The sequence below is a fragment of the Staurois parvus genome, unplaced genomic scaffold (assembly GCF_062004578.1).
Source record: "Staurois parvus isolate SC_StPar_1 unplaced genomic scaffold, SC_StPar_1.0 ptg000706l, whole genome shotgun sequence".
Classification (NCBI taxonomy): domain Eukaryota; kingdom Metazoa; phylum Chordata; class Amphibia; order Anura; family Ranidae; genus Staurois; species Staurois parvus.
This window is the reverse complement of record NW_028318502.1, coordinates 2,130,944-2,156,172: the sequence shown is the minus strand read 5'-3', so window position 1 is coordinate 2,156,172 and position 25,229 is coordinate 2,130,944. Positions and strand designations below refer to the sequence as shown.

General features: G+C 48.8%; 1 protein-coding gene across 1 annotated transcript in view; it reads left to right on the top strand.

The window, feature by feature from the left end:
• Positions 1 to 25,229, top strand: part of LOC149445862 (vomeronasal type-2 receptor 26-like) — a 63,138-nt gene that overhangs the window by 15,019 nt on the left and 22,890 nt on the right. Inside the window, exon 2 of the mRNA XM_089653327.1 lies at positions 4,097 to 4,318. Within this exon, the coding sequence (XP_089509453.1) occupies positions 4,097 to 4,318 (222 nt within the window). The remainder of the gene's footprint in view (positions 1 to 4,096; positions 4,319 to 25,229) is intronic.

The following is a 25,229-nucleotide window of genomic DNA, read 5'->3' as shown; positions in this document are numbered from 1 at the left end:
AACCCCTAGAACGTTCACCTCAGGAATAGTTCCATTACGGGACTTTAACAAAATTGTATTTCTAAGTAAAGATTGAATCTGTCTCAGCCTGGAAGCTGCTAACTGATATGACTGGTTTGGTTATGCCTATTTAGTTATATACCTCATCCTTCCCCCATTCACCTCCCCCCCCCCCTCCCCTTTTTTCTTTTTTTTTTTCTCTCTCTCTCTCTCTCTCTCTCTCTCTCTCTTCCTCTGTATTCGTCCCCTACGTCCCTCCTCGCCCCACTATGATATTTTTCCTCATACTCTTCCTCCATTCCCTTGCTCGTCTCATTCCCATCTCTTCTTTCTCTCTGTTTCACCTCTTTACCATATTCTAACTAACTATATTTTTCATAAGGTACAGAGTACTTACAGACACACAGGTGTAACAATACTCCTCAAATCGAATCTATAATGTTCAGGTACGGAATCCTAAGACATATATGCCTTGAGTTGACACGACTATTGTTATATACCTCACGGTCCTTTTTCTTTAGATCTCCCTACACAAGGACTATTGTACCCCGTATTTCTATAAATTACATACTGCTAACATCATTGCTATGGGTATATACTATGCCTTCCCCTTAGGACTGTATTTCAGGTTGAGCTACGATTTACTTATATGTCCTGAACCCGTCTGCGTTACGGGAGAACATGCTTAAAGACTTGCGCGGACTGCGATCCGTATTTGTTTATGACTTGTTATGCCTTTCATATCTCAATAAAAATTTCTTGGAAAAAAAAAAAAAGACTACAATGATGACTGCGATGATGAGTAAGACTACAATGATGACTGCGATGATGAGTAAGAATACAATGATGACTGCGATGATGAGTAAGACTACAATGATGACTGCGATGATGGGTAAGACTACAATGATGACTGCGATGATGGGTAAGACTACAATGATGACTGAGATGATGGGTAAGACTACAATGATGACTGCGATGATGGGTAAGACTACAATGATGACTGCGATGATGGGTAAGACTACAATGATGACTGCGATGATGAGTAAGACTACAATGATGACTGCGATGATGGGTAAGACTACAATGATGACTGCGATGATGAGTAAGACTACAATGTTGACTGCGATGATGGGTAAGACTACAATGATGACTGCGATGATGGGTAAGACTACAATGATGACTGCGATGATGGGTAAGACTACAATGATGACTGCGATGATGGGTAAGACTACAATGATGACTGCGATGATGGGTAAGACTGCAAATACAAAGACTGAAGAGACTGAACAAAGTTGGGAGATCCACTTGCTATCCTGAGAGAGACTTTCCTCTTTACAATCTGCTCTATAGTCAGGTGTGTATTTACCACAAGGCAAACAAGGCACATTCCTAGGGCAGCAGTTTTCAGGGGGGCAGCACCTACCTCCAGAAGAAGGGATGAAAGAAGGGACATGTGCACCATGGGAACCAGGTGGGATCCGAGACAGGCTGCGGGCTGCTTGATGGTGCATGTAGATCCTGACTTTCATTCCTGGGAATGCCCGTAGCTGTGAAGATGAGTGTCTTTTTCTCAAGCGCCCGGGGGGGCGGGGGTAGTGGAAGGCTCTCTCGGGGGGGAGGGGGGTTGGGGGCAAGGGTGTTGGTCAATGTCAGCAATGTCAGACTCTCTCCGCGGGAGGGGGAAGGGGGGGGGTGTTGGTTGGTATCCATGGGGGCAGACGATTTTTGTGTTGCCTAGGGCAGCACAGAACCTAAATACACTACTGTCTATAGTGGGGAGAAAAGAGTTAAAAATGCTGGTGAAAATGTGATGTTTGATACTAATGATGAAAATGGGAATTTGAGGTGTACTGCTGCTGGGAACAAACCTGTGTCATGCAGACAGAATTTGGAGGTAAGTGTGGAAGGGGTGACCACAGAAGAAAACGTGTCTTGTCTCCTCTAGGAACCATGTCTTGTGCAGCAGAGATTTTCATGGACACTTCTGAGGGGCTCGGGGAGTCAGGAACAGAGGCTTCCCAGGTGCTGCCCTGGTAGGTAAGAGTAATGTCCCTGTATTTAGGGATGACCCCCAGACTCACAGTTGTGAGAAAATGCAAGGGTTAATTACAGAGCCACAAGCTCATTATGTGAAAAATCTGACAATGCAATCTCCTATAGGATCTGACAATGCAAGGCTCTGTCACTGTGGAAATGGGTTTGAAAAGGACACCGGACTCTCAGACAGTCAGTTTGAGAGGCTCAAGCAAATGTTTTGCTAGCAGAGAAAGCTATGTTTTGAGCTTTCCCTGGGTTTGATAAGTCTGAATTGATGTTGTAAGCTTGAAGACTCCAAAGAGTATTGGGTGGGATGGAGTCTTCAATCATTATTCTGGGCCAGGGGCGGACTGACAACTCATAGGGCCCTCGGGCAATAGGAGATCATGGGGCCCCTGTGTCCTTGCCCAAACTCAAAAAAGCCTATGAAAAAGGTACCAGGGGCATCTCATGGGGCCCCCTACTGACCCCGGGCCCTCGAGCAGTGCCCGAGTTTCCAAATGGTCAGTCCGCCCTTGTTCTGGGCTTTTCAGACGTTTTGCAGGGTTTGTGTCCAGGAGCACACACTCATTATAAGGCAGATCTGAGCATAGCTCCAAACTGGTGGAGGTGGAATAGCAGTTGCTATTTCAGCCTGAAGACAGAGCCCTCTCAGGAGAGCTGGAAGCTCCTGGTGGAGACTACAGCCCTTGTGGGGAAAATTCTGGTCCCAAAGACTGGGAAAGTCTGGCCAGCTACGAGAGTCTAGGGCAGCAATGGGCAACCTACGGCCCCCGGGCCGTATACGGCCCGGCGGACCTTTTAATCCGGCCTGTGGAGCTAGGCTCCCGCTAGGCTCCTCTCACAGTCCGCCCTGAAGACTGGTGTAGCATGAAAATCTGTCTCCTATGAGGATCTGTCCCCCTCGACGTATCTGCGCATGTGCCGGAGATCGCCGATCGGCTGCTAATGCCTGAAACTGGCACATGCGCAGATACGTCGAGGAGACAGATTTTCATGCTACACCGGAACGGCGCGGGAACACGGCGAGAGGAACGCGCGGAGCAAAGGTAAGTGAATTGACACAGGGGGGACTTGGGGACTTAATATGGGGAATGAATTACTATAGGGGGGATGAATTACTATAGGGGGGATGAATTACTATATGGGGGATGAATTACTATGGGGGATGAATTACTATATGGGGGATGAATTACTATATGGGGGATGAATTACTATATGGGGGATTAATTACTATATGGGGGATTAATTACTATATGGGGGATTAATTACTATGGGGGATGAATTACTATGCTTACTATGGGGGAATATTACTATACTTACTATGGATGACACATACACATCATTCATCTACTCTTGGTCCGGCCCCCAGTTCCAATATATGAACCCATTGCGGCCCTCAAGTCAAAAAGTTTGCCCACCCCTGGTCTAGGGTCTGGGAAGCCGTAGAAGCTGCAGAGGCCAGTGACTCCAAGGGGCTGGAGGGAATCTGTGAGTCTCTGGAGGAAGCAAGCTGAGGTACAGAGAAAGTTCTGTGAAGAAGCCATGTGGGACCTGAACAGCAAGCCTGCAGCGGTCTAAATAGTCAGTGGTCTGAGAGACCAAACCGAACAGAGGTCCTGGTAACCAGAGAGCCAGGTGGTTCTCTATTTTCACTGTATTACTTTGAGTGAAGTTGAAACCCCTGAGTGGGAAACCTTGTGTCAAAAGGACTTTTCTGTTACTGTTTAATAAAAGTGGACTACCAGGCCCTTCATTTTAGTTCCTGTCTGGCATAAACTCACTTAAAAACACATCTGTCACTGAGCTAAGCATCCCCATTATCACAAGGCAATGATGTAATGACAGTGTCATGTATTCCATATGCAGCAAAAAGGTACTTTTATTTCTTCTTCTTGGATGGATAGGATTCTTCTGCTGCAATCATTCCTATTCACAGAAAGACCGTCTAGTACCTTGAATGTAACTGGCACTTTTTTGTATTTCCTAGGCAGATTTTAATTTCAGAATTCTTATAACTGTATAAGGTAATGCGTGTTTTTCCATCTTCCATGAAAAGCTGCATAAATATGTAAGAAGTCTTGATTACACCGACCCAGAGGATGGTGATATCTACTTTAATGAGAGAAGAGAAGTTCCAACTGATCTTGTTTTACAAAAATGGATTTTTTTTAACAAGAGAAATTACTTGAGGATAACAATTTCCATTATGGAAGGCCCAGATTATGTGCCTGAAATGTTTCGCAATATGAGTGCTCCCTACTTCTGGAAAAAAGGGAAAGTAAGAAATAACTTAATTGTTTTCTGTTTATACTGTTTGCTCAGGGGGTTCAAAATTAGAATTTTAAGGGTTTTGTAGTCTTAATTTTAGGATATGCAGTCGTAGAAAATATGCCTCTTTAAGAATGGGGTCATTTTTGGAGCCATTACATAGTTAGTCTGGCTGAAAAAAGACAGGAGTCCATCCAGTTCAACCTAAAAAAAAAAGTTATAATCCCACACCCACAGTTGATCCAGAGGAAGGCAAAAACCCAGCAAAGCACGATCCAATTTGCTCCTGCTGGGGAAACATTCCTTCCAAATCCCCCGAGAGGCAATCGGATATTCCCTGGATCAACTTTACCTATAAATGTTCTATCCAGTTATATTCTGTGTATCCAAGAAAGAATCCAGGACTTTTCAATCCTGTTTGGAGATTAAATCACTTTTCCTCCAGACGTAAAGAGCGCCCCCTTGTCCTCTGTGATGATCTCAGGGGGAATAACTACACTGAGTTCACTGTATGAACCACTGATGTATTTATACATGGAGATAATATCCCCCCCCTTATGTATTACACATGTAGATCATATCCCCCCTTATGTATTATACATGGAGATCATATCCCCCCTTTTGTATTATACATGGAGATCATATCCCCCCTTATGTGTTATACATGGTGATTAGAGATGAGCGAAGAAATGAAAAATTCGATTCGACTGATTCGGCGAATTCGTGGACAATATTCGATTCGAGTCGAATAAATTCGCTGTGAATTTAACTTAAAAAAGGGTGTTTCTAGGCTTCAGAGAGACTTAATATTAGTGCAGAACACTGTACCTTTAATTTAAATGCCCTTGGAGTCTGCTGGGGAAGAGAAATAATACTGTCAGTCAGTATGACATGCAGATGAGTGCCGTCGATCTTAGAATCACCGCACACTTCACTCATTTGGGCAGTCACGGGGCCAAAACCAGAGTGTGGAGCCACAGTGTGGCGGTGGAGGCAGCAGCAATGGGAGGCCATACAGCACCCTATGACAAAAATGGAAACCACCAGCAGTGTGAGGAGACCTGAAAGTGGCACATGGCAGAGTGTGGCGATAGAGACAGCAGCAATGGGAGGCCGTACAGGGACCCATGACACACTCTGGACCTGGCAGCAGCATGAGGAGGCGGTACAGGGGCCCATGACAGATTACGGGCCTGGCAGCAGCATGAGGAGTCGGTACAGGGGCCCATGGCAGATTACGGGCCTGGCAGCAGCAATGGGAGGCCGTACAGGGACCCATGACACACTCTGGACCTGGCAGCAGCATGGGGAGGCGGTACAGGGGCCCATGACAGATTACGGGCCTGGCAGCAGCATGAGGAGTCGGTACGGGGGCCCATGACACACTCTGGACCTGGCAGCAGCATGAGGAGGCGGTACAGGGGCGCATGACAGATTACGAGCCTGGCAGCAGCAACTTGGACAGGAGGACGTTCAGCTTCTGCACCGTCGGGTGCGTGCTCGCAAACTGTTGTCTCTTGGAAACGGATTCCAAGAAAGACTGCTGACGGAATCCGTGAAGAGGAGTAGCAGGAGAAGGAGCATCTGAACGAGCGGAATATGCCAACAAGCGACAACAGTGGCCCATGACAGATTACGGGCCTGGCAGCAGCATGAGGAGTCGGTACGGGGGCCCATGGCAGATTACGGGCCTGGCAGCAGCTATGGGAGGCCCGTAATCTGCCAGCACCCTATGACAAAAAATGGAACCCACCAGCAGTGTGAGGAGACCTGAAAGTGGCACATGGCAGAGTGTGGCGATGGAGACAGCAGCAATGGGAGGCCGTACAGGGACCCATGAGAGACTCTGGACCTGGCAGCAGCATGAGGAGGCGGTATAGGGGCCCATGGCAGATTAGGGGCCTGGCAGCAGCTATGGGAGGCCCGTAATCTGCCAGCACCCTATGACAAAAAATGGAACACACCAGCAGTGTGAGGAGACCTGAAAGTGGCACATGGCAGAGTGTGGCGATGGAGGCAGCAGCAATGGGAGGCCGTACAGGGACCCATGAGAGACTCTGGACTTGGCAGCAGCATGAGGAGGCGGTATAGGGGCCCATGGCAGATTAGGGGCCTGGCAGCAGCTATGGGAGGCCCGTAATCTGCCAGCACCCTATGACAAAAAATGGAACACACCAGCAGTGTGAGGAGACCTGAAAGTGGCACATGTTTGGGGCATGATTCATGGCGGATTTAGTCAGTTGTGTCAGGAACTGGTGGTTTGAAATCCAGACTAATCCACGCCTGATTCATTTTCACAAACGTGAGTCTCTCCACACTTTGGGTGGACAGTCGTGTCCTCCGCGGAGTTGCAATACCTCCTGCCGCACTAAACACGCGCTCCGATGCCACGCTACTGGCCGGGCATGACAGCCTTTCAAGGGCAAATTCAGCTAGTTGGGGCCAAAGGTCAAGTTTCGTTGCCCAGTAGTCAAGGGGATTGTCTACCTCGGTTGGCAGGGTGCTGTCCAAGTAGGCCTAAGCCTGTTGTTTGAGGTCCTGCTCCAGGTCCACCTGATGCTGCTGCTGCTGCTGCGGCTGGTTAGTAGTTTCCTCACTGCGCTGGTGAAGAAAGCTACTCATCATCGACTGCAGACTGAGGCAGCCGCTGCTGGTGGAGCTGCCACTGCTCCTACCACCCCACCCCTCCCCTGCTGCCATGGCAGCGGAACACGAGCGCACAGGGCCCACAGTGTCTGAGGATGGACGTTGGCGCAGACAGGCAGAGACCAGCTGACTACATAGGTGTTTTTTATAGTACGTTATTTTGGCCTCCCTCTCAGCAGGTGTGAAAAAGGCCACCATTTTTGAACGGTAGCGAGGGTCCAACAAGGTGGACAGCCAAAAGTCATCCCTCTGTCTGATGGTTATTATTCGGCTGTCGCTACGCAAGCAACCGAGCATGCTATGGGCCATTTGTGCCAAGGAATGCGAGGGACTCCCTGCCTCCATCTCCACAGCATACTGCCACGGTGCGTCTAGGTCCTCTGTCTCCTCTTCCTCCTCCTCTACCAGATGCTCCTGCTCCTCCACTCCTGTCCGCTGAGTGGAAAAACCACCCATTTCACTCAATAATTCCTGAGCACCAATGTCCTCCTCTACCTCCTCCTCTTCTTCCAGTCCTGCCCCCACAGGGGCCATGTGGCGTTGAGATCTGTGCGCCACGTCTACCGCACCCTGACCAGCCATTGTTAACAGCATTTGTTCCAGGACGTGCAACAGAGGAATGACGTCGTTCATCCCATAGTCCTGCCGACTCACGAATAGCGTGGCCTCCTCAAAGGGCCTGAGCAAGCGCAGGTGTCACGCATGAGCTGCCAATGGCTGACATCTAAGTTACACAGGGAGTACCTTTATCTGCTTTTAACATCAGGAAATCTGTGATGGCCTTTTGCTGTTCGTAAAGGCGGTCTAACATATGTAGGGTTGAATTCCACCTTGTTGCAACGTCACAGCATGAGGAGTCGGTATAGGGGCCCATGGCAGATTAGGGGCCTGGCAGCAGTTATGGGAGGCCCATAATCTGCCAGCACCCTATGACAAAAAATGGAACACACCAGCAGTGTGAGGAGACCTGAAAGTGGCACATGGCAGAGTGTGGCGATGGAGACAGCAGCAATGGGAGGCCGTACAGGGACCCATGAGAGACTCTGGACCTGGCAGCAGCATGAGGAGGCGGTATATAGGGGCCTACGGCAGATTAGGGGCCTGGCAGCAGCTATAGGAGGCCCGTAATCTGCCAGCACCCTATGTCAAAAAATTCAACACACCAGCAGTGTGTGAGGAGACCTGAAAGTGGCACATGGCAGAGTGTGGCGATGGAGACAGCAGCAATGGGAGGCCGTACAGGGACCCATGACAGACTCTGGACTTGGCAGCAGCATGAGGAGGCGGTATATAGGGGCTTATGGCAGATTAGGGGCCTGGCAGCAGCTATAGGAGGCCCGTAATCTGCCAGCACCCTATGTCAAAAAATTCAACACACCAGCAGTGTGAGGAGACCTGAAAGTGGCACATGGCAGAGTGTGGCGATGGAGACAGCAGCAATGGGAGGCCGTACAGGGACCCATGACAGACTCTGAACTTGGCAGCAGCATGAGGAGGCGGTATATAGGGGCCCATGGCAGATTAGGGGCCTGGCAGCAGCTATAGGAGGCCCGTAATCTGCCAGCACCCTATGTCAAAAAATTTAACACACCAGCAGTGTGAAGAGACCTGAAAGTGGCACATGGCAGCAGAGTGTGGCGATGGAGACAGCAGCAATGGGAGGCCGTACAGGGACCCATGAGAGACTCTAGACTTGGCAGCAGCATGAGGAGGCGGTATATAGGGGCCCATGGCAGATTAGGGGCCTGGCAGCAGCTATGTGAGGCCCGTAATCTGCCTGCACCCTATGTCAAAAAATTAAACACACCAGCAGTGTGAAGAGACCTGAAAGTGGCACATGGCATGAGAGACTCTGGACCTGGCAGCAGCAGGAGGAGGCGGTATAGGGGCCCATGGCTGATTAGGGGCCTGGCAGCAGCTATGTGAGGCCCGTTATCTTGCAGCACCCTATGTCAAAAAATTTAACACACCAGCAGTGTGAAGAGACCTGAAAGTGGCACATGGCAGCAGAGTGTGGCGATGGAGACAGCAGCAATGGGAGGCCGTACAGGGACCATGACAGACTCTGGACTTGGCAGCAGCATGAGGAGGCGGTATATAGGGGCCCATGGCAGATTAGGGGCCTGGCAGCAGCTATGTGAGGCCCGTTATCTTGCAGCACCCTATGTCCAAAAATTTAACACACCAGCAGTGTGAAGAGACCTGAAAGTGGCACATGGCAGCAGAGTGTGGCGATGGAGACAGCAGCAATGGGAGGCCGTACAGGGACCCATGAGAGACTCTGGACCTGGCAGCAGCAGGAGGAGGTGGTATATAGGGGCCCATGGCAGATTAGGGGCCTGGCAGCAGCTATGTGAGGCCCGTAATCTGCCTGCACCCTATGTCAAAAAATTTAACACACCAGCAGTGTGAAGAGACCTGAAAGTGGCACATGGCAGCAGAGTGTGGCGATGGAGACAGCAGCAATGGGAGGCCGTACAGGGACCATGACAGACTCTGGACTTGGCAGCAGCATGAGGAGGCGGTATATAGGGGCCCATGGCAGATTAGGGGCCTGGCAGCAGCTATGTGAGGCCCGTTATCTTGCAGCACCCTATGTCAAAAAATTTAACACACCAGCAGTGTGAAGAGACCTGAAAGTGGCACATGGCAGCAGAGTGTGGCGATGGAGACAGCAGCAATGGGAGGCCGTACAGGGACCCATGAGAGACTCTGGACCTGGCAGCAGCAGGAGGAGGCGGTATATAGGGGCCCATGGCAGATTAGGGGCCTGGCAGCAGCTATGTGAGGCCCGTAATCTGCCTGCACCCTATGTCAAAAAATTTAACACACCAGCAGTGTGAAGAGACCTGAAAGTGGCACATGGCAGCAGAGTGTGGCGATGGAGACAGCAGCAATGGGAGGCCGTACAGGGACCATGACAGACTCTGGACTTGGCAGCAGCATGAGGAGGCGGTATATAGGGGCCCATGGCAGATTAGGGGCCTGGCAGCAGCTATGTGAGGCCCGTAATCTGCCTGCACCCTATGTCAAAAAATTTAACACACCAGCAGTGTGAAGAGACCTGAAAGTGGCACATGGCAGCAGAGTGTGGCGATGGAGACAGCAGCAATGGGAGGCCGTACAGGGACCCATGAGAGACTCTAGACTTGGCAGCAGCATGAGGAGGCGGTATATAGGGGCCCATGGCAGATTAGGGGCCTGGCAGCAGCTATGTGAGGCCCGTAATCTGCCTGCACCCTATGTCAAAAAATTTAACACACCAGCAGTGTGAAGAGACCTGAAAGTGGCACATGGCAGCAGAGTGTGGCGATGGAGACAGCAGCAATGGGAGGCCGTACAGGGACCATGACAGACTCTGGACTTGGCAGCAGCATGAGGAGGCGGTATATAGGGGCCCATGGCAGATTAGGGGCCTGGCAGCAGCTATGTGAGGCCCGTTATCTTGCAGCACCCTATGTCAAAAAATTTAACACACCAGCAGTGTGAAGAGACCTGAAAGTGGCACATGGCAGCAGAGTGTGGCGATGGAGACAGCAGCAATGGGAGGCCGTACAGGGACCCATGAGAGACTCTGGACCTGGCAGCAGCAGGAGGAGGCGGTATATAGGGGCCCATGGCAGATTAGGGGCCTGGCAGCAGCTATGTGAGGCCCGTAATCTGCCTGCACCCTATGTCAAAAAATTTAACACACCAGCAGTGTGAAGAGACCTGAAAGTGGCACATGGCAGCAGAGTGTGGCGATGGAGACAGCAGCAATGGGAGGCCGTACAGGGACCCATGACAGACTCTGAACTTGGCAGCAGCATGAGGAGGCGGTATATAGGGGCCCATGGCAGATTAGGGGCCTGGCAGCAGCTATAGGAGGCCCGTAATCTGCCAGCACCCTATGTCAAAAAATTTAACACACCAGCAGTGTGAAGAGACCTGAAAGTGGCACATGGCAGCAGAGTGTGGCGATGGAGACAGCAGCAATGGGAGGCCGTACAGGGACCCATGAGAGACTCTAGACTTGGCAGCAGCATGAGGAGGCGGTATATAGGGGCCCATGGCAGATTAGGGGCCTGGCAGCAGCTATGTGAGGCCCGTAATCTGCCTGCACCCTATGTCAAAAAATTTAACACACCAGCAGTGTGAAGAGACCTGAAAGTGGCACATGGCAGCAGAGTGTGGCGATGGAGACAGCAGCAATGGGAGGCCGTACAGGGACCATGACAGACTCTGGACTTGGCAGCAGCATGAGGAGGCGGTATATAGGGGCCCATGGCAGATTAGGGGCCTGGCAGCAGCTATGTGAGGCCCGTTATCTTGCAGCACCCTATGTCAAAAAATTTAACACACCAGCAGTGTGAAGAGACCTGAAAGTGGCACATGGCAGCAGAGTGTGGCGATGGAGACAGCAGCAATGGGAGGCCGTACAGGGACCCATGAGAGACTCTGGACCTGGCAGCAGCAGGAGGAGGCGGTATATAGGGGCCCATGGCAGATTAGGGGCCTGGCAGCAGCTATAGGAGGCCCGTAATCTGCCAGCACCCTATGTCAAAAAATTCAACACACCAGCAGTGTGAGGAGACCTGAAAGTGGCACATGTTTGAGGCATGATTCATGGCGGATTTAGTCAGTTGTGTCAGGAACTGGTGGTTTGAAATCCAGACTAATCCACGCCTGATTCATTTTCACAAACGTGAGTCTCTCCACACTTTGGGTGGACAGTCGTGTCCTCCGCGGAGTTACAATACCTCCTGCCGCACTAAACACGCGCTCCGATGCCACGCTACTGGCCGGGCATGACAGCCTTTCAAGGGCAAATTCAGCTAGTTGGGGCCAAAGGTCAAGTTTCGTTGCCCAGTAGTCAAGGGGATTGTCTACCTCGGTTGGCAGGGTGCTGTCCAAGTAGGCCCAAGCCTGTTGTTTGAGCTCCTGCTCCAGGTCCACCTGATGCTGCTGCTGCTGCTGCGGCTGGTTAGTAGTTTCCTCACTGCGCTGGTGAAGAAAGCTACTCATCATCGACTGCAGACTGAGGCAGCCGCTGCTGGTGGAGCTGCCACTGCTCCTACCACCCCACCCCTCCCCTGCTGCCATGCCAGCGGAACGCGAGCGCACAGGGCCCACAGTGTCTGAGGATGGACGTTGGCGCACAAAGGCAGAGACCAACTGACTACATAGGTGGTTTTTATAGTACGTAATTTTGGCCTCCCTCTCAGCAGGTGTGAAAAAGGCCACCATTTTGGACCGGTAGCGAGGGTCCAACAAGGTGGACAGCCAAAAGTCATCCCTCTGTCTGATGGTTATTATTCGGCTGTCGCTACGCAAGCAACCGAGCATGCTATGGGCCATTTGTGCCAAGGAATGCGAGGGACTCCCTGCCTCCATCTCCACAGCATACTGCCACGGTGCGTCTGGGTCCTCTGTCTCCTCCTCCTCCTCCTCTACCAGATGCTCCTGCTCCTCCACTCCTGTCCGCTGAGTGGAAAAACCACCCATTTCACTCAATAATTCCTGAGCACAAATGTCCTCCTCTACCTCCTCCTCTTCTTCCTGTCCTGCCCCCACAGGGGTCATGTGGCGTTGAGATCTGTGCGCCACGTCTACCGCACCCTGACCAGCCATTGTTAACAGCATTTGTTCCAGGACGTGCAACAGAGGAATGACGTCGTTCATCCCATAGTCCTGCCGACTCACGAATAGCGTGGCCTCCTCAAAGGGCCTGAGCAAGCGGCAGGTGTCACGCATGAGCTGCCAATGGCTGACATCTAAGTTACACAGGGGAGTACCTTTATCCGCTTGTAACATCAGGAAATCGGTGATGGCCTTTCGCTGCTCGTAAAGGCGGTCTAACATGTGTAGGGTTGAATTCCACCTTGTTGCAACGTCGCAGATCAGGCGATGCTGTGGAATTCCGTTCTGCCGCTGCAGCTCAATGAGGGTGTTCTTTGCGGTGTAGGAATGGCTGAAATGCATGCACAGTTTACGTGACATTTTAAGGATGTCTTGCAGTGGGATGGTGGATTTTAGGAACCGCTTGACAACCAGATTGAACACGTGAGCCATGCATGGCGCATGGCACAACCTTCCTTGACGCAGAGCAGACACCATGTTCTTTCCGTTGTCAGTCAACATGGTTCCGATTTTTAGTTTGCGCGGAGACAGCCATCTGTCGATTTCTCTGTTCATTACACTCAGCAGTTCCTCCCCTGTGTGACTACGTTCGCCAAGGCATACCAGGTGCAGCACAGCGTGACACCGTTGCGCCCTGCACATGTGATATGCCGGTCGGGTAATGGGACTTGGCACGGGGGTGGCGGCTGAGGACACGGCGGAAAAAGAGGTGGTAGAGGCGGACATGCTTGCTGGACCAAGGACGTGCAAACGTGGAGGCAAAAGCGTCGTGACCTGTCCAAGTTGCTGGTGCGGCTGTGCCGGCACCACGTTCACCCAGTGGGCCGTAAATGACATGTACTGTCCCTGACCGTAGTTACAGCTCCACACGTCGGCGCTGCCGTGCACTTTGGCAGAGACCGACATGCTCAAAGACTGGCCCACCATCTCTTCTACATGTGAATGCAGGGCTGGCACTGCCTTTTGGGCAAAGAAATGACGGCTTGGCACTCTCCACCGCGGCGCGGCACAAGCCATCATTTCTCGGAAAGGTGCTGAGTCCACCAGTTGGAAAGGGAGGGACTGCAGCACCAGCAACTTGGACAGGAGGACGTTCAGCTTTTGCACCGTCGGGTGCGTGCTCGCAAACTGTTGTCTCTTGGATACGGATTCCAAGAAAGACTGTTGACGGAATCCGAGAAGAGGAGTAGCAGGAGAAGGAGCATCTGAACGAGCGGAAGATGCCAATGAGCGACAACTCCCCTCAGCAGAGGTGTTGGAGCCTTGACTGGCTGATAGAGGGCGATTGACGACGTCGGGTGACGGAGCAAGTAACGGAGCGGGTGATGGAGCGGGGGCTGGGGCAGGCAGAACCGCCGTATGTTTATCACGGTTTTCCCAGGCCACCGAATGGTGACGCTGCATATGCTGACGCAACGCTGTAGTCCCAACATGGGCCCCCTGGCCACGCTTGCATTTCTGGCCACATAGTCGACATACGGCTACGTTTACTTCCTCGGGCGGCTTGAGGAAAAATTGCCACACCACCGAGTAGGAAACTTTGCCCCCGCTACTCTTCACTGGCTGACTGCTACTTCCTCCGTGCGCACCGGCACCACTACTGGCCGTGGTGGTAGGCTGCAGTGGAGCTGGTGCTCTACTCCGTGGACGTTTGGCTCCACTGACACTGATGCGACCCTGCTGCTGTCTCCTGGGCAACCCACCGACTGTTTTGCTCGCTGCCAAGCTGCCACCCTCTTCTCCTGATGATGCGGAAGAAATTGCCTGATGACGACGAGGCTGCCAAGTGCGATCAACCTCCTCATCATCAAGTAGGGTCTCCGCCTCACTACTAGCCCCCTCGGCTGCGTCTGGGTCAGGAGACAGACCTGTCTCTAGACCGGCTACCGAGCCACTCTCCTCGCCAGTACTTGTTCGCTTGGCTGCTGAAAAGGCCGATGTCTCCCCCCGTTCCTGACCGCCCTCTGTTAGCTCTTCCTCACTGTACAGTGGGGCTGAGCCCACAGCATGCGATACTTCGCTTGGTGAGGGAACAGCAAAGGACAGGGGCAGGTAGAGGACACGTGATTTCAGTGGGCTTGGTCCCGGGCCATGCCAACTAACGGTTGTGTCTGACGTACCCACCGACCGTTGGCTGTAGGTGTCAGAGGTGACCTGGGAAGAGGAAGACGACCGAGCCAACCAATCAATGACGGCAGGGTTGTCGGTGGAGACACGACCGCTGGATGACACCGGGAGCACTGGCCTCTGGCTGCGAATACTGCTGCCTCGACCCCTTCCTCTGCTGCCACGTCTGCTCGCTCCTAAAACATTGCCTCCTCTGCCACTCCTCTGCATGTTGTCTGACATACTATTTAATTCAACGATTAGGTGTCCCTGAGTAACAATTCTCTGGCACTCAGTAACAATTCTGTCTGTCCCTGAGTATGAATTCTGTGGCCCTGAGTAACAATTGTGTGTCTGTGCAAGTAACAATTCTGTGTCTGTGCAAGTAACAATTTTGTGTCTGTGAGAGTAACAATTCTCTGGCACTCAGTAACAATTCTGTCTGTCCCTGAGTAACAATTCTCTGGCACTCAGTAACAATTCTGTCTGTCCCTGAGTAACAATTCTGTCTGTCCCTGAGTATGAATTCTGTGGCCCTGAGTAAGAATTCTCTGGCACTCAGTAACAATTCTGTCTGTCCCTGAGTATGAATTCTGTGGCCCTGAGTAACAATTGTGTGTCTGTGCAAGTAACAATTCTGTGTCTGTGCAAGTAACAATTTTGTGTCTGTGAGAGTAACAATTCTCTGGCACTCAGTAACAATTCTGTCTGTCCCTGAGTAACAATTCTCTGGCACTCAGTAACAATTCTGTCTGTCCCTGAGTATGAATTCTGTGGCCCTGAGTAACAATTCTGTCTCTGTGCGAGTAACAATTCTGTGTCTGTGCAAGTAACAATTTTGTGTCTGTGAGAGTAACAATTCTCTGGCACTCAGTAACAATTCTGTCTGTCCCTGAGTAACAATTCTCTGGCACTCAGTAACAATTCTGTCTGTCCCTGAGTAACAATTCTCTGGCACTCAGTAACAATTCTGTCTGTCCCTGAGTAACAATTCTCTGGCACTCAGTAACAATTGTGTGTCTGTGCAAGTAACAATTCTGTGTCTGTGCAAGTAACAATTTTGTGTCTGTGAGAGTAACAATTCTCTGGCACTCAGTAACAATTCTGTCTGTCCCTGAGTAACAATTCTCTGGCACTCAGTAACAATTCTGTCTGTCCCTGAGTATGAATTCTGTGGCCCTGAGTAACAATTCTGTCTCTGTGCGAGTAACAATTCTGTGTCTGTGCAAGTAACAATTTTGTGTCTGTGAGAGTAACAATTCTCTGGCACTCAGTAACAATTCTGTCTGTCCCTGAGTAACAATTCTATGGCACTCAGTAACAATTCTGTCTTCCCTGAGTAACAATTCTCTGGCACTCAGTAACAATTCTGTCTGTCCCTGAGTATGAATTCTGTGGCCCTGAGTAACAATTCTGTCTCTGTGCGAGTAACAATTCTGTGTCTGTGCAAGTAACAATTTTGTGTCTGTGAGAGTAACAATTCTCTGGCACTCAGTAACAATTCTGTCTGTCCCTGAGTAACAATTCTCTGGCACTCAGTAACAATTCTGTCTGTCCCTGAGTATGAATTCTGTGGCCCTGAGTAACAATTGTGTGTCTGTGCAAGTAACAATTCTGTGTCTGTGCAAGTAACAATTTTGTGTCTGTGAGAGTAACAATTCTCTGGCACTCAGTAACAATTCTGTCTGTCCCTGAGTAACAATTCTCTGGCACTCAGTAACAATTCTGTCTGTCCCTGAGTATGAATTCTGTGGCCCTGAGTAACAATTCTGTCTCTGTGCGAGTAACAATTCTGTGTCTGTGCAAGTAACAATTTTGTGTCTGTGAGAGTAACAATTCTCTGGCACTCAGTAACAATTCTGTCTGTCCCTGAGTAACAATTCTCTGGCACTCAGTAACAATTCTGTCTGTCCCTGAGTAACAATTCTCTGGCACTCAGTAACAATTCTGTCTGTCCCTGAGTATGAATTCTGTGGCCCTGAGTAACAATTGTGTGTCTGTGCAAGTAACAATTCTGTGTCTGTGCAAGTAACAATTTTGTGTCTGTGAGAGTAACAATTCTCTGGCACTCAGTAACAATTCTGTCTGTCCCTGAGTAACAATTCTCTGGCACTCAGTAACAATTCTGTCTGTCCCTGAGTATGAATTCTGTGGCCCTGAGTAACAATTCTGTCTCTGTGCGAGTAACAATTCTGTGTCTGTGCAAGTAACAATTTTGTGTCTGTGAGAGTAACAATTCTCTGGCACTCAGTAACAATTCTGTCTGTCCCTGAGTAACAATTCTCTGGCACTCAGTAACAATTCTGTCTGTCCCTGAGTAACAATTCTCTGGCACTCAGTAACAATTCTGTCTGTCCCTGAGTAACAATTCTCTGGCACTCAGTAACAATTGTGTGTCTGTGCAAGTAACAATTCTGTGTCTGTGCAAGTAACAATTTTGTGTCTGTGAGAGTAACAATTCTCTGGCACTCAGTAACAATTCTGTCTGTCCCTGAGTAACAATTCTCTGGCACTCAGTAACAATTCTGTCTGTCCCTGAGTATGAATTCTGTGGCCCTGAGTAACAATTCTGTCTCTGTGCGAGTAACAATTCTGTGTCTGTGCAAGTAACAATTTTGTGTCTGTGAGAGTAACAATTCTCTGGCACTCAGTAACAATTCTGTCTGTCCCTGAGTAACAATTCTATGGCACTCAGTAACAATTCTGTCTTCCCTGAGTAACAATTCTCTGGCACTCAGTAACAATTCTGTCTGTCCCTGAGTATGAATTCTGTGGCCCTGAGTAACAATTCTGTCTCTGTGCGAGTAACAATTCTGTGTCTGTGCAAGTAACAATTTTGTGTCTGTGAGAGTAACAATTCTCTGGCACTCAGTAACAATTCTGTCTGTCCCTGAGTAACAATTCTCTGGCACTCAGTAACAATTCTGTCTGTCCCTGAGTATGAATTCTGTGGCCCTGAGTAACAATTGTGTGTCTGTGCAAGTAACAATTCTGTGTCTGTGCAAGTAACAATTTTGTGTCTGTGAGAGTAACAATTCTCTGGCACTCAGTAACAATTCTGTCTGTCCCTGAGTAACAATTCTCTGGCACTCAGTAACAATTCTGTCTGTCCCTGAGTAACAATTCTGTCTGTCCCTGAGTATGAATTCTGTGGCCCTGAGTAACAATTGTGTGTCTGTGCAAGTAACAATTCTGTGTCTGTGCAAGTAACAATTTTGTGTCTGTGAGAGTAACAATTCTCTGGCACTCAGTAACAATTCTGTCTGTCCCTGAGTAACAATTCTCTGGCACTCAGTAACAATTCTGTCTGTCCCTGAGTATGAATTCTGTGGCCCTGAGTAACAATTCTGTCTCTGTGCGAGTAACAATTCTGTGTCTGTGCAAGTAACAATTTTGTGTCTGTGAGAGTAACAATTCTCTGGCACTCAGTAACAATTCTGTCTGTCCCTGAGTAAGAATTCTCTGGCACTCAGTAACAATTCTGTCTGTCCCTGAGTAACAATTCTCTGGCACTCAGTAACAATTCTGTCTGTCCCTGAGTAACAATTCTGTCTGTCCCTGAGTATGAATTCTGTGGCCCTGAGTAAGAATTCTCTGGCACTCAGTAACAATTCTGTCTGTCCCTGAGTATGAATTCTGTGGCCCTGAGTAACAATTGTGTGTCTGTGCAAGTAACAATTCTGTGTCTGTGCAAGTAACAATTTTGTGTCTGTGAGAGTAACAATTCTCTGGCACTCAGTAACAATTCTGTCTGTCCCTGAGTAACAATTCTCTGGCACTCAGTAACAATTCTGTCTGTCCCTGAGTAACAATTCTCTGGCACTCAGTAACAATTCTGTCTGTCCCTGAGTAACAATTCTGTCTGTCCCTGAGAATGAATTCTGTGGCCCTGAGTAAGAATTCTCTGGCACTCAGTAACAATTCTGTCTGTCCCTGAGTAACAATTCTCTGGCACTCAGTAACAATTCTGTCTGTCCCTGAGTAAAAATTCTGTGGCCCTAATAACGTTTCTGTGGCCCTAAGTAACAATTCTCTGGCACTGAGTAACAATTCTGTCTGTCCCTGAGTATGAATTCTGTGGCCCTAACTAGCGTTTCTTTGTCCCTAAATAACGATTCTGTGGCCCTCATTAACAAGTCTGTGTCCCTGAGTAATGGTTCTCTGTCCCTAAGTAACTTCTCTCTGTCCCCAATTCTCGTTTCTGTGGCCCTAACTCTGTCCCTGTCCCTAGTACAGAGCGGTCTGCCTCTGTTCAATGACTGCAGGCAAATGAAGATTTCCAAAATGGCCGCTATATATACCTCGACCATTACACAGTGCTGGCTGGCTGGCTGCTGATTGGCTGATGCGATCACATGTCGTTGAGGAATGCATTATGGGGCAGCGCGCCTTGTCTGCGCGCCTTCCCCGACATCCCCGCTCCGTCGCCGCACATGTCAGCCGCCATTTTCGGAAAAATTTCGATTCGCGCGTCCGAATTAGGCTGTTTTTCGGATTCGGCACGAATCGAAATTTTTCCGAAATTCGACTCGAATTCCACTTCGGATACTTCGATTCGCTCATCTCTAATGGTGATCATATCCCCCTTATGTATTATACATGGAGATCATATCCCCCCTTTTGTATTATACATGGAGATCATATCCCCCGTATGTATTATACATGGAGATCATATCCCCCTTATGTATTATACATGGAGATCATATCCCCCTTATGTATTATACATGGAGATCATATCCCCCCTTATGTATTATACATGGAGATCATATCCCCCCTTATGTATTATACATGGAGATCATATCCCCCCTTATGTATTATACATGGAGATCATATCCCCCCTTATGTATTATACATGGAGATCATATCCCCCCTTATGTATTATACATGGTGTGGGGTTAGCTCAGGTGGGGGATCTCCTTCCCTGGGACAAAGGTAGACCGCACAGCAGGCTTTCGTCAAAATCTGACTGGATGTCAGTTTTTATTAAAAAGGTTTGCAAGAAAATATCAAAATAAACAAAACATCAAAATAAACCCTTGCCATCCAGGCACTAACTAAACAGCAGATGATTCCTCTCTCAGAGGTGAAGGGCTTCTCCCTGTCACCAAAACAAAATAACAGCAAACCTTTTCTTGCAGGTATAGTCCATACACACAGCTCTCTCAGAATACCTCTCTGAGTCCCAGGCCACGAGCAACTCCTTGCTCCAGCCCTGCCCTTTTTATACCACCTGTTGGTGGAGATCAGTGGAGTCCAAACTCTGGTCCGGAACCACCTGCTTAACTGTGGCCCCGAAAACCCGGAGTGGACTCCACCTAAACGGTCAGGTATGAGCATATGCGAGGTGACACATAGCGTCCCTCTATCACCTCGCCGTTCATCCTGTCACATATCCCCCCCCTCTGCTCAAGCCCCTGCGGCTGAGCAACTGTTCCAACCAGACAATGGACCCGGGAGAGGGCATCTACATTATTTTGCAGTTTCCCCGCTCTGTGTTCCACTGTGAATTTGAACACTTGTAGCGCGAGAAACCACCTTGTCACTCGACTGTTTTTCTCCTTATTATCACACATCCATTTGAGCGGGGCATGATCAGTAACCAACTTGAACGGTCTTCCTAACAGGTAATATTTCAGGGCCTCCAAGGCCCATTTGATGGCCAAACATTCCTTCTCCACAATGGCATAGTTTCTCTCATGTTTGTTGAGCTTTCTACTTAGGAAGACCACAGGGTGCTCCTCCCCATCTCTGATTTGGGACAGTACCGCACCTAGTCCCACGTCAGAGGCATCAGTCTGTACCACAAACTCTATTGTGAAATCTGGAGTCACAAGCACAGGTTGAGCACAGAGAGCTTGTTTCAGGGTTATCCGCATGCATGTCCTCATGACCTTCAGGTGCATCATTAGGCTTATGGTCACCCACAGAAACTAACTGCTCTACGTTTACCAGTGCCTCGCACTTTTCCAAATCATCATATTTACCATTTACCAATGCATCACACTTTTCCTCATGGTCAGAAACATCCACACCTTTGTCAGAACTCATTTCAATGTTTGGCAGGGCAGTGTCTGGAAACCAAGTGCACAGCGGGGAGTGGTTGTCTCCCATGGCAACATCGCTATCCACCAGCTCCACTGGCACATGAACCTCTTCCAGCAACTGTCCTGACACCTGACCATCATAACAGAATTCTACATTTGGTTTACTGACCCCAATCACTTGACGTGTGCCATCTGACACTTCCACCAACACGGGCTCATTTGGGATCACACTATTCATTCCCACACCACTGGATCCTTTGTGGGTTGTGGGCACGATCTCTGCTATGTGCTCAATCTCACTTGGCCCATCCATATTGGGAGGGAGATCATCTGCAGCAACAGCAAGTGTGCCCTTGTCTATAAGCCGCTCTGCAGTCCCTCCATTTAGCACAGCAGAAGTCGTGTCCACTCCACTGTTGGAAACAGAGGTCCCTTTCAACAAAGCCAACAGGTTTTCAGCCCATCTGTCCCAGTCTACTTTCTCTGCGCTCCAATCAGAGGTACTACGCAGTACCGCACCAACTGCCGGAGGAGACACAGGACAGAGTGGCTCAGCAGACACATCACATATATCACTTTTGTTCAAGCAAAACTGTGGCACTAAATTTTTAACCTCAACAGGTTGCAATACCACACCTTCACCACCGTACTCTGATGGCGCTTCATTCACCTCAGGAACACTTCCATACATATTGTCAGTACTGACAGACTCAGTTAACCCATTATCACCATGAGCATTTTCAAAAATTTCAGTTTTAGCATTTAAATCATCATTTGTGTCAAGTACTCTCTTGTCCAGAGCAGCAACATAGTTGTCCCAGGTAACCTCTGGCTCCAACACACAGAGCTCCCAGGAAGTTTCCATGGACACCTTTGCAGCCTTGGATACTGTTGCCAAGGGCAACAACATATCTTCAATCATATTCACATCAACACTGTTATCCTTAGTGAGCTGTGCTAGCCCATCACCAACCGTAACCTTACATTTACCAACAGTAACACTTTTGTTGGCATGACCATCAGCATTCTCATTACCTATAGACATGACTGCAGCTCCATAGCTGACCTGGGAAATCCTCTGCTCCGTCACTGCGGGCTCCTGGGAGGTTTCCCTGGTCATCTCTGCAGCACCTATCACTAGGGAACACGGTGCCATGGCAGTTTTGGTCACCCCTAGGTTACCATCCCCAGCCTTCTGCTGGATTATAGCAGGCACCTGCAGAGTCCCCATGTCCTTTTCCATATTTAGTCCTGCTAATCGTTGGGCTGTTCCCTGTGCCTCCCCACTACTCAGGGTAGCACACAGCAGCCAGTCCATGTCCATCTGTATTGTGGAACTCCCTGAAGGACACACTCTCACTTCCTTGGACTCAGTCCCACAAACAGTCTTACCATTTCCTGAAGCAGGTGTCATAGCCTTCACTTGAGTGCGTAGTCTCTCCTCTGCTTGGCTTTGGCCACCCAGTTCATCCATACAGCTATAGGATGATACCGTGGCAGGCACTTCTGACTCCTTGGCACCCCCTGCAGGCACAACAGGTACTTTTTCACTGTTGCCAGAGGTGGCTGCCAACATTTTTAAAAAGGAATCTGGGCTTGCAGATGAAGACTTTTGCTCAGTAGCACCCTCATCAGTGGTATTCCATAATCTGGGGCAGGAAAAGATACCATGCCCCAACTGACCACATTCCAGGCAGGGTATGGTTCCACCGATAACCTTCTTGGGATACGGAACAACATCTCCCTTGTAGCCCCTTCTCCTGGTTGCCAGGCTTTCTCCTGTTGCTATGGGAGATGGCACTCTCCCAGCTGAACTTTGTGGGTTCCTCCAGATGCGCTGAACTCTCATTTCTGCGTTGCCACAATCCTCTGCAGACGACACTCCTCTTACAGGGTCCGCAGGCCTGAAGTCACATGTGTTGCTATGGGCAACCACATTCTTCTCAAACTTGTGGTCAGGCTGTCGCTCCTTCCTTGCACTCAGAGCCGGCTTGCCTAACACAGATGCAGTCCTTTGCTTTGATATGCAACTTTGCAATGGAGGCTGAGACAAAGGGCATTTAGAGACAGTGTGCCCCCACTCCCTGCACCGTAAGCATCGCTCTTGCCAGCGTGTCTTGTCCAGGCTCCCCACATTGCAGCCTTTTTCCAGCTTAGGACTCTGCACATTCATAGCTGGTCTCCTTTCACCAGTGTTGCCAGCAGCAACAACATGCACTTCCCACTTTGGCAAACTTTGTTCATCCATGTATGGGGCTCGTTCTGGTGATAACAACCCCTCCAGCCACAGGGCTCGGTCTCTCATTTCTGCAAATCTTTCTTCTTTTCTTTGCTTTGACCGCCCCATCTTCACAGTCACTTCACAACACTTTTGCACAGTCCAGCATCAAGAAATGAAGCACTGTCTCTTTAAGGCAGGTTCTCCTCACCTGCACACACAAATTGTGCTGTCCATTGCACAGAAACACAGTTCATATAACTGATGAACTTACTTTTGCAGGGATCTCCAATTATGCCCACTGCATCCTCCACCATATGTGGGGTTAGCTCAAGTGGGGGATCTCCTTCCCTGGGACAAAGGTAGACCGCACAGCAGGCTTTCGTCAAAATCTGACTGGATGTCAGTTTTTATTAAAAAGGTTTGCAAGAAAATATCAAAATAAACAAAACATCAAAATAAACCCTTGCCATCCAGGCACTAACTAAACAGCAGATGATTCCTCTCTCAGAGGTGAAGGGCTTCTCCCTGTCACCAAAACAAAATAACAGCAAACCTTTTCTTGCAGGTATAGTCCATACACACAGCTCTCTCAGAATACCTCTCTGAGTCCCAGGCCACGAGCAACTCCTTGCTCCAGCCCTGCCCTTTTTATACCACCTGTTGGTGGAGATCAGTGGAGTCCAAACTCTGGTCCGGAACCACCTGCTTAACTGTGGCCCCGAAAACCCGGAGTGGACTCCACCTAAACGGTCAGGTATGAGCATATGCGAGGTGACACATAGCGTCCCTCTATCACCTCGCCGTTCATCCTGTCACAATGGAGATCATATCCCCCCCCCCTTATGTATTATACATGGAGATCACATCCCCCTTATGTATTATACATGGAGATCATATCCCCCCTTATGTATTATACATGGAGATCATATCCCCCTTATGTATTATACATGGAGATAATATCCCCCCCTTATGTATTATACATGAAGATCATATCCCCCCTTATGTATTATACATGGAGATCCTATCCCCCCTTATGTATTATACATGGAGATCATATCACCCCTTATGTATTATACATGGAGATCATATCCCCCCTTATGTATTTATACATGGCAATCATATCCCTCTTATGTATTATATATGGAGATCATATCCCCCTTATGTATTATACATGGAGATCATATCCCCCCTTATGTATTATACATGGAGATCATATCCCCCTTATGTATTTTTACATGGAGATCATATCCCCCCTTATGTATTATACATGGAGATCATATCCCCCTTATGTATTATACATGGTGATCATATCCCCCTTATGTATTATACATGGAGATCATATCCCCCCCCTTATGTATTATACATGGAGATCATATCCCCCCTTATGTATTATACATGGAGATCATATCCCCCCTTATGTATTATACATGGAGATCATATCCCCCCTTATGTATTTATACATGGAGATCATATCCCCCCTTATGTATTATACATGGTGATCATATCCCCCTTATGTATTATACATGGTGATCATATCCCCCTTATGTATTATGCATGGATATCATATCCCCCCCTTATGTATTATACATGGAGATCATATCCCCCTTATGTATTATACATGGAGATCATATCCCCCCTTATGTATTATACATGGTGATCATATCCCCCTTATGTATTATACATGGAGATCATATCCCCCCTTATGTATTATACATGGAGATCATATCCCCCCTTATGTATTATACATGGTGATCATATCCCCCTTATGTATTATACATGGAGATCATATCCCCCCTTATGTATTATACATGGAGATCATATCCCCCCTTATGTATTTATACATGGCGATCATATCCCTCTTATGTATTATACATGGAGATCATATCCCCCTTATGTATTATACATGGAGATAATATCCCCCCCTTATGTATTATACATGGAGATCATATCCCCCCTTATGTATTATACATGGAGATCATATCCCCCCTTATGTATTATACATGGTGATCATATCCCCCTTATGTATTATACATGGAGATCATATCCCCCCTTATGTATTATACATGGAGATCATATCCCCCCTTATGTATTATACATGGTGATCATATCCCCCCTTATGTATTTATACATGGCAATCATATCCCTCTTATGTATTATACATGGAGATCATATCCCCCTTATGTATTATACATGGAGATAATATCCCCCCCTTATGTATTATACATGGAGATCATATCCCCCCTTATGTATTATACATGGAGATCATATCCCCCCTTATGTATTTA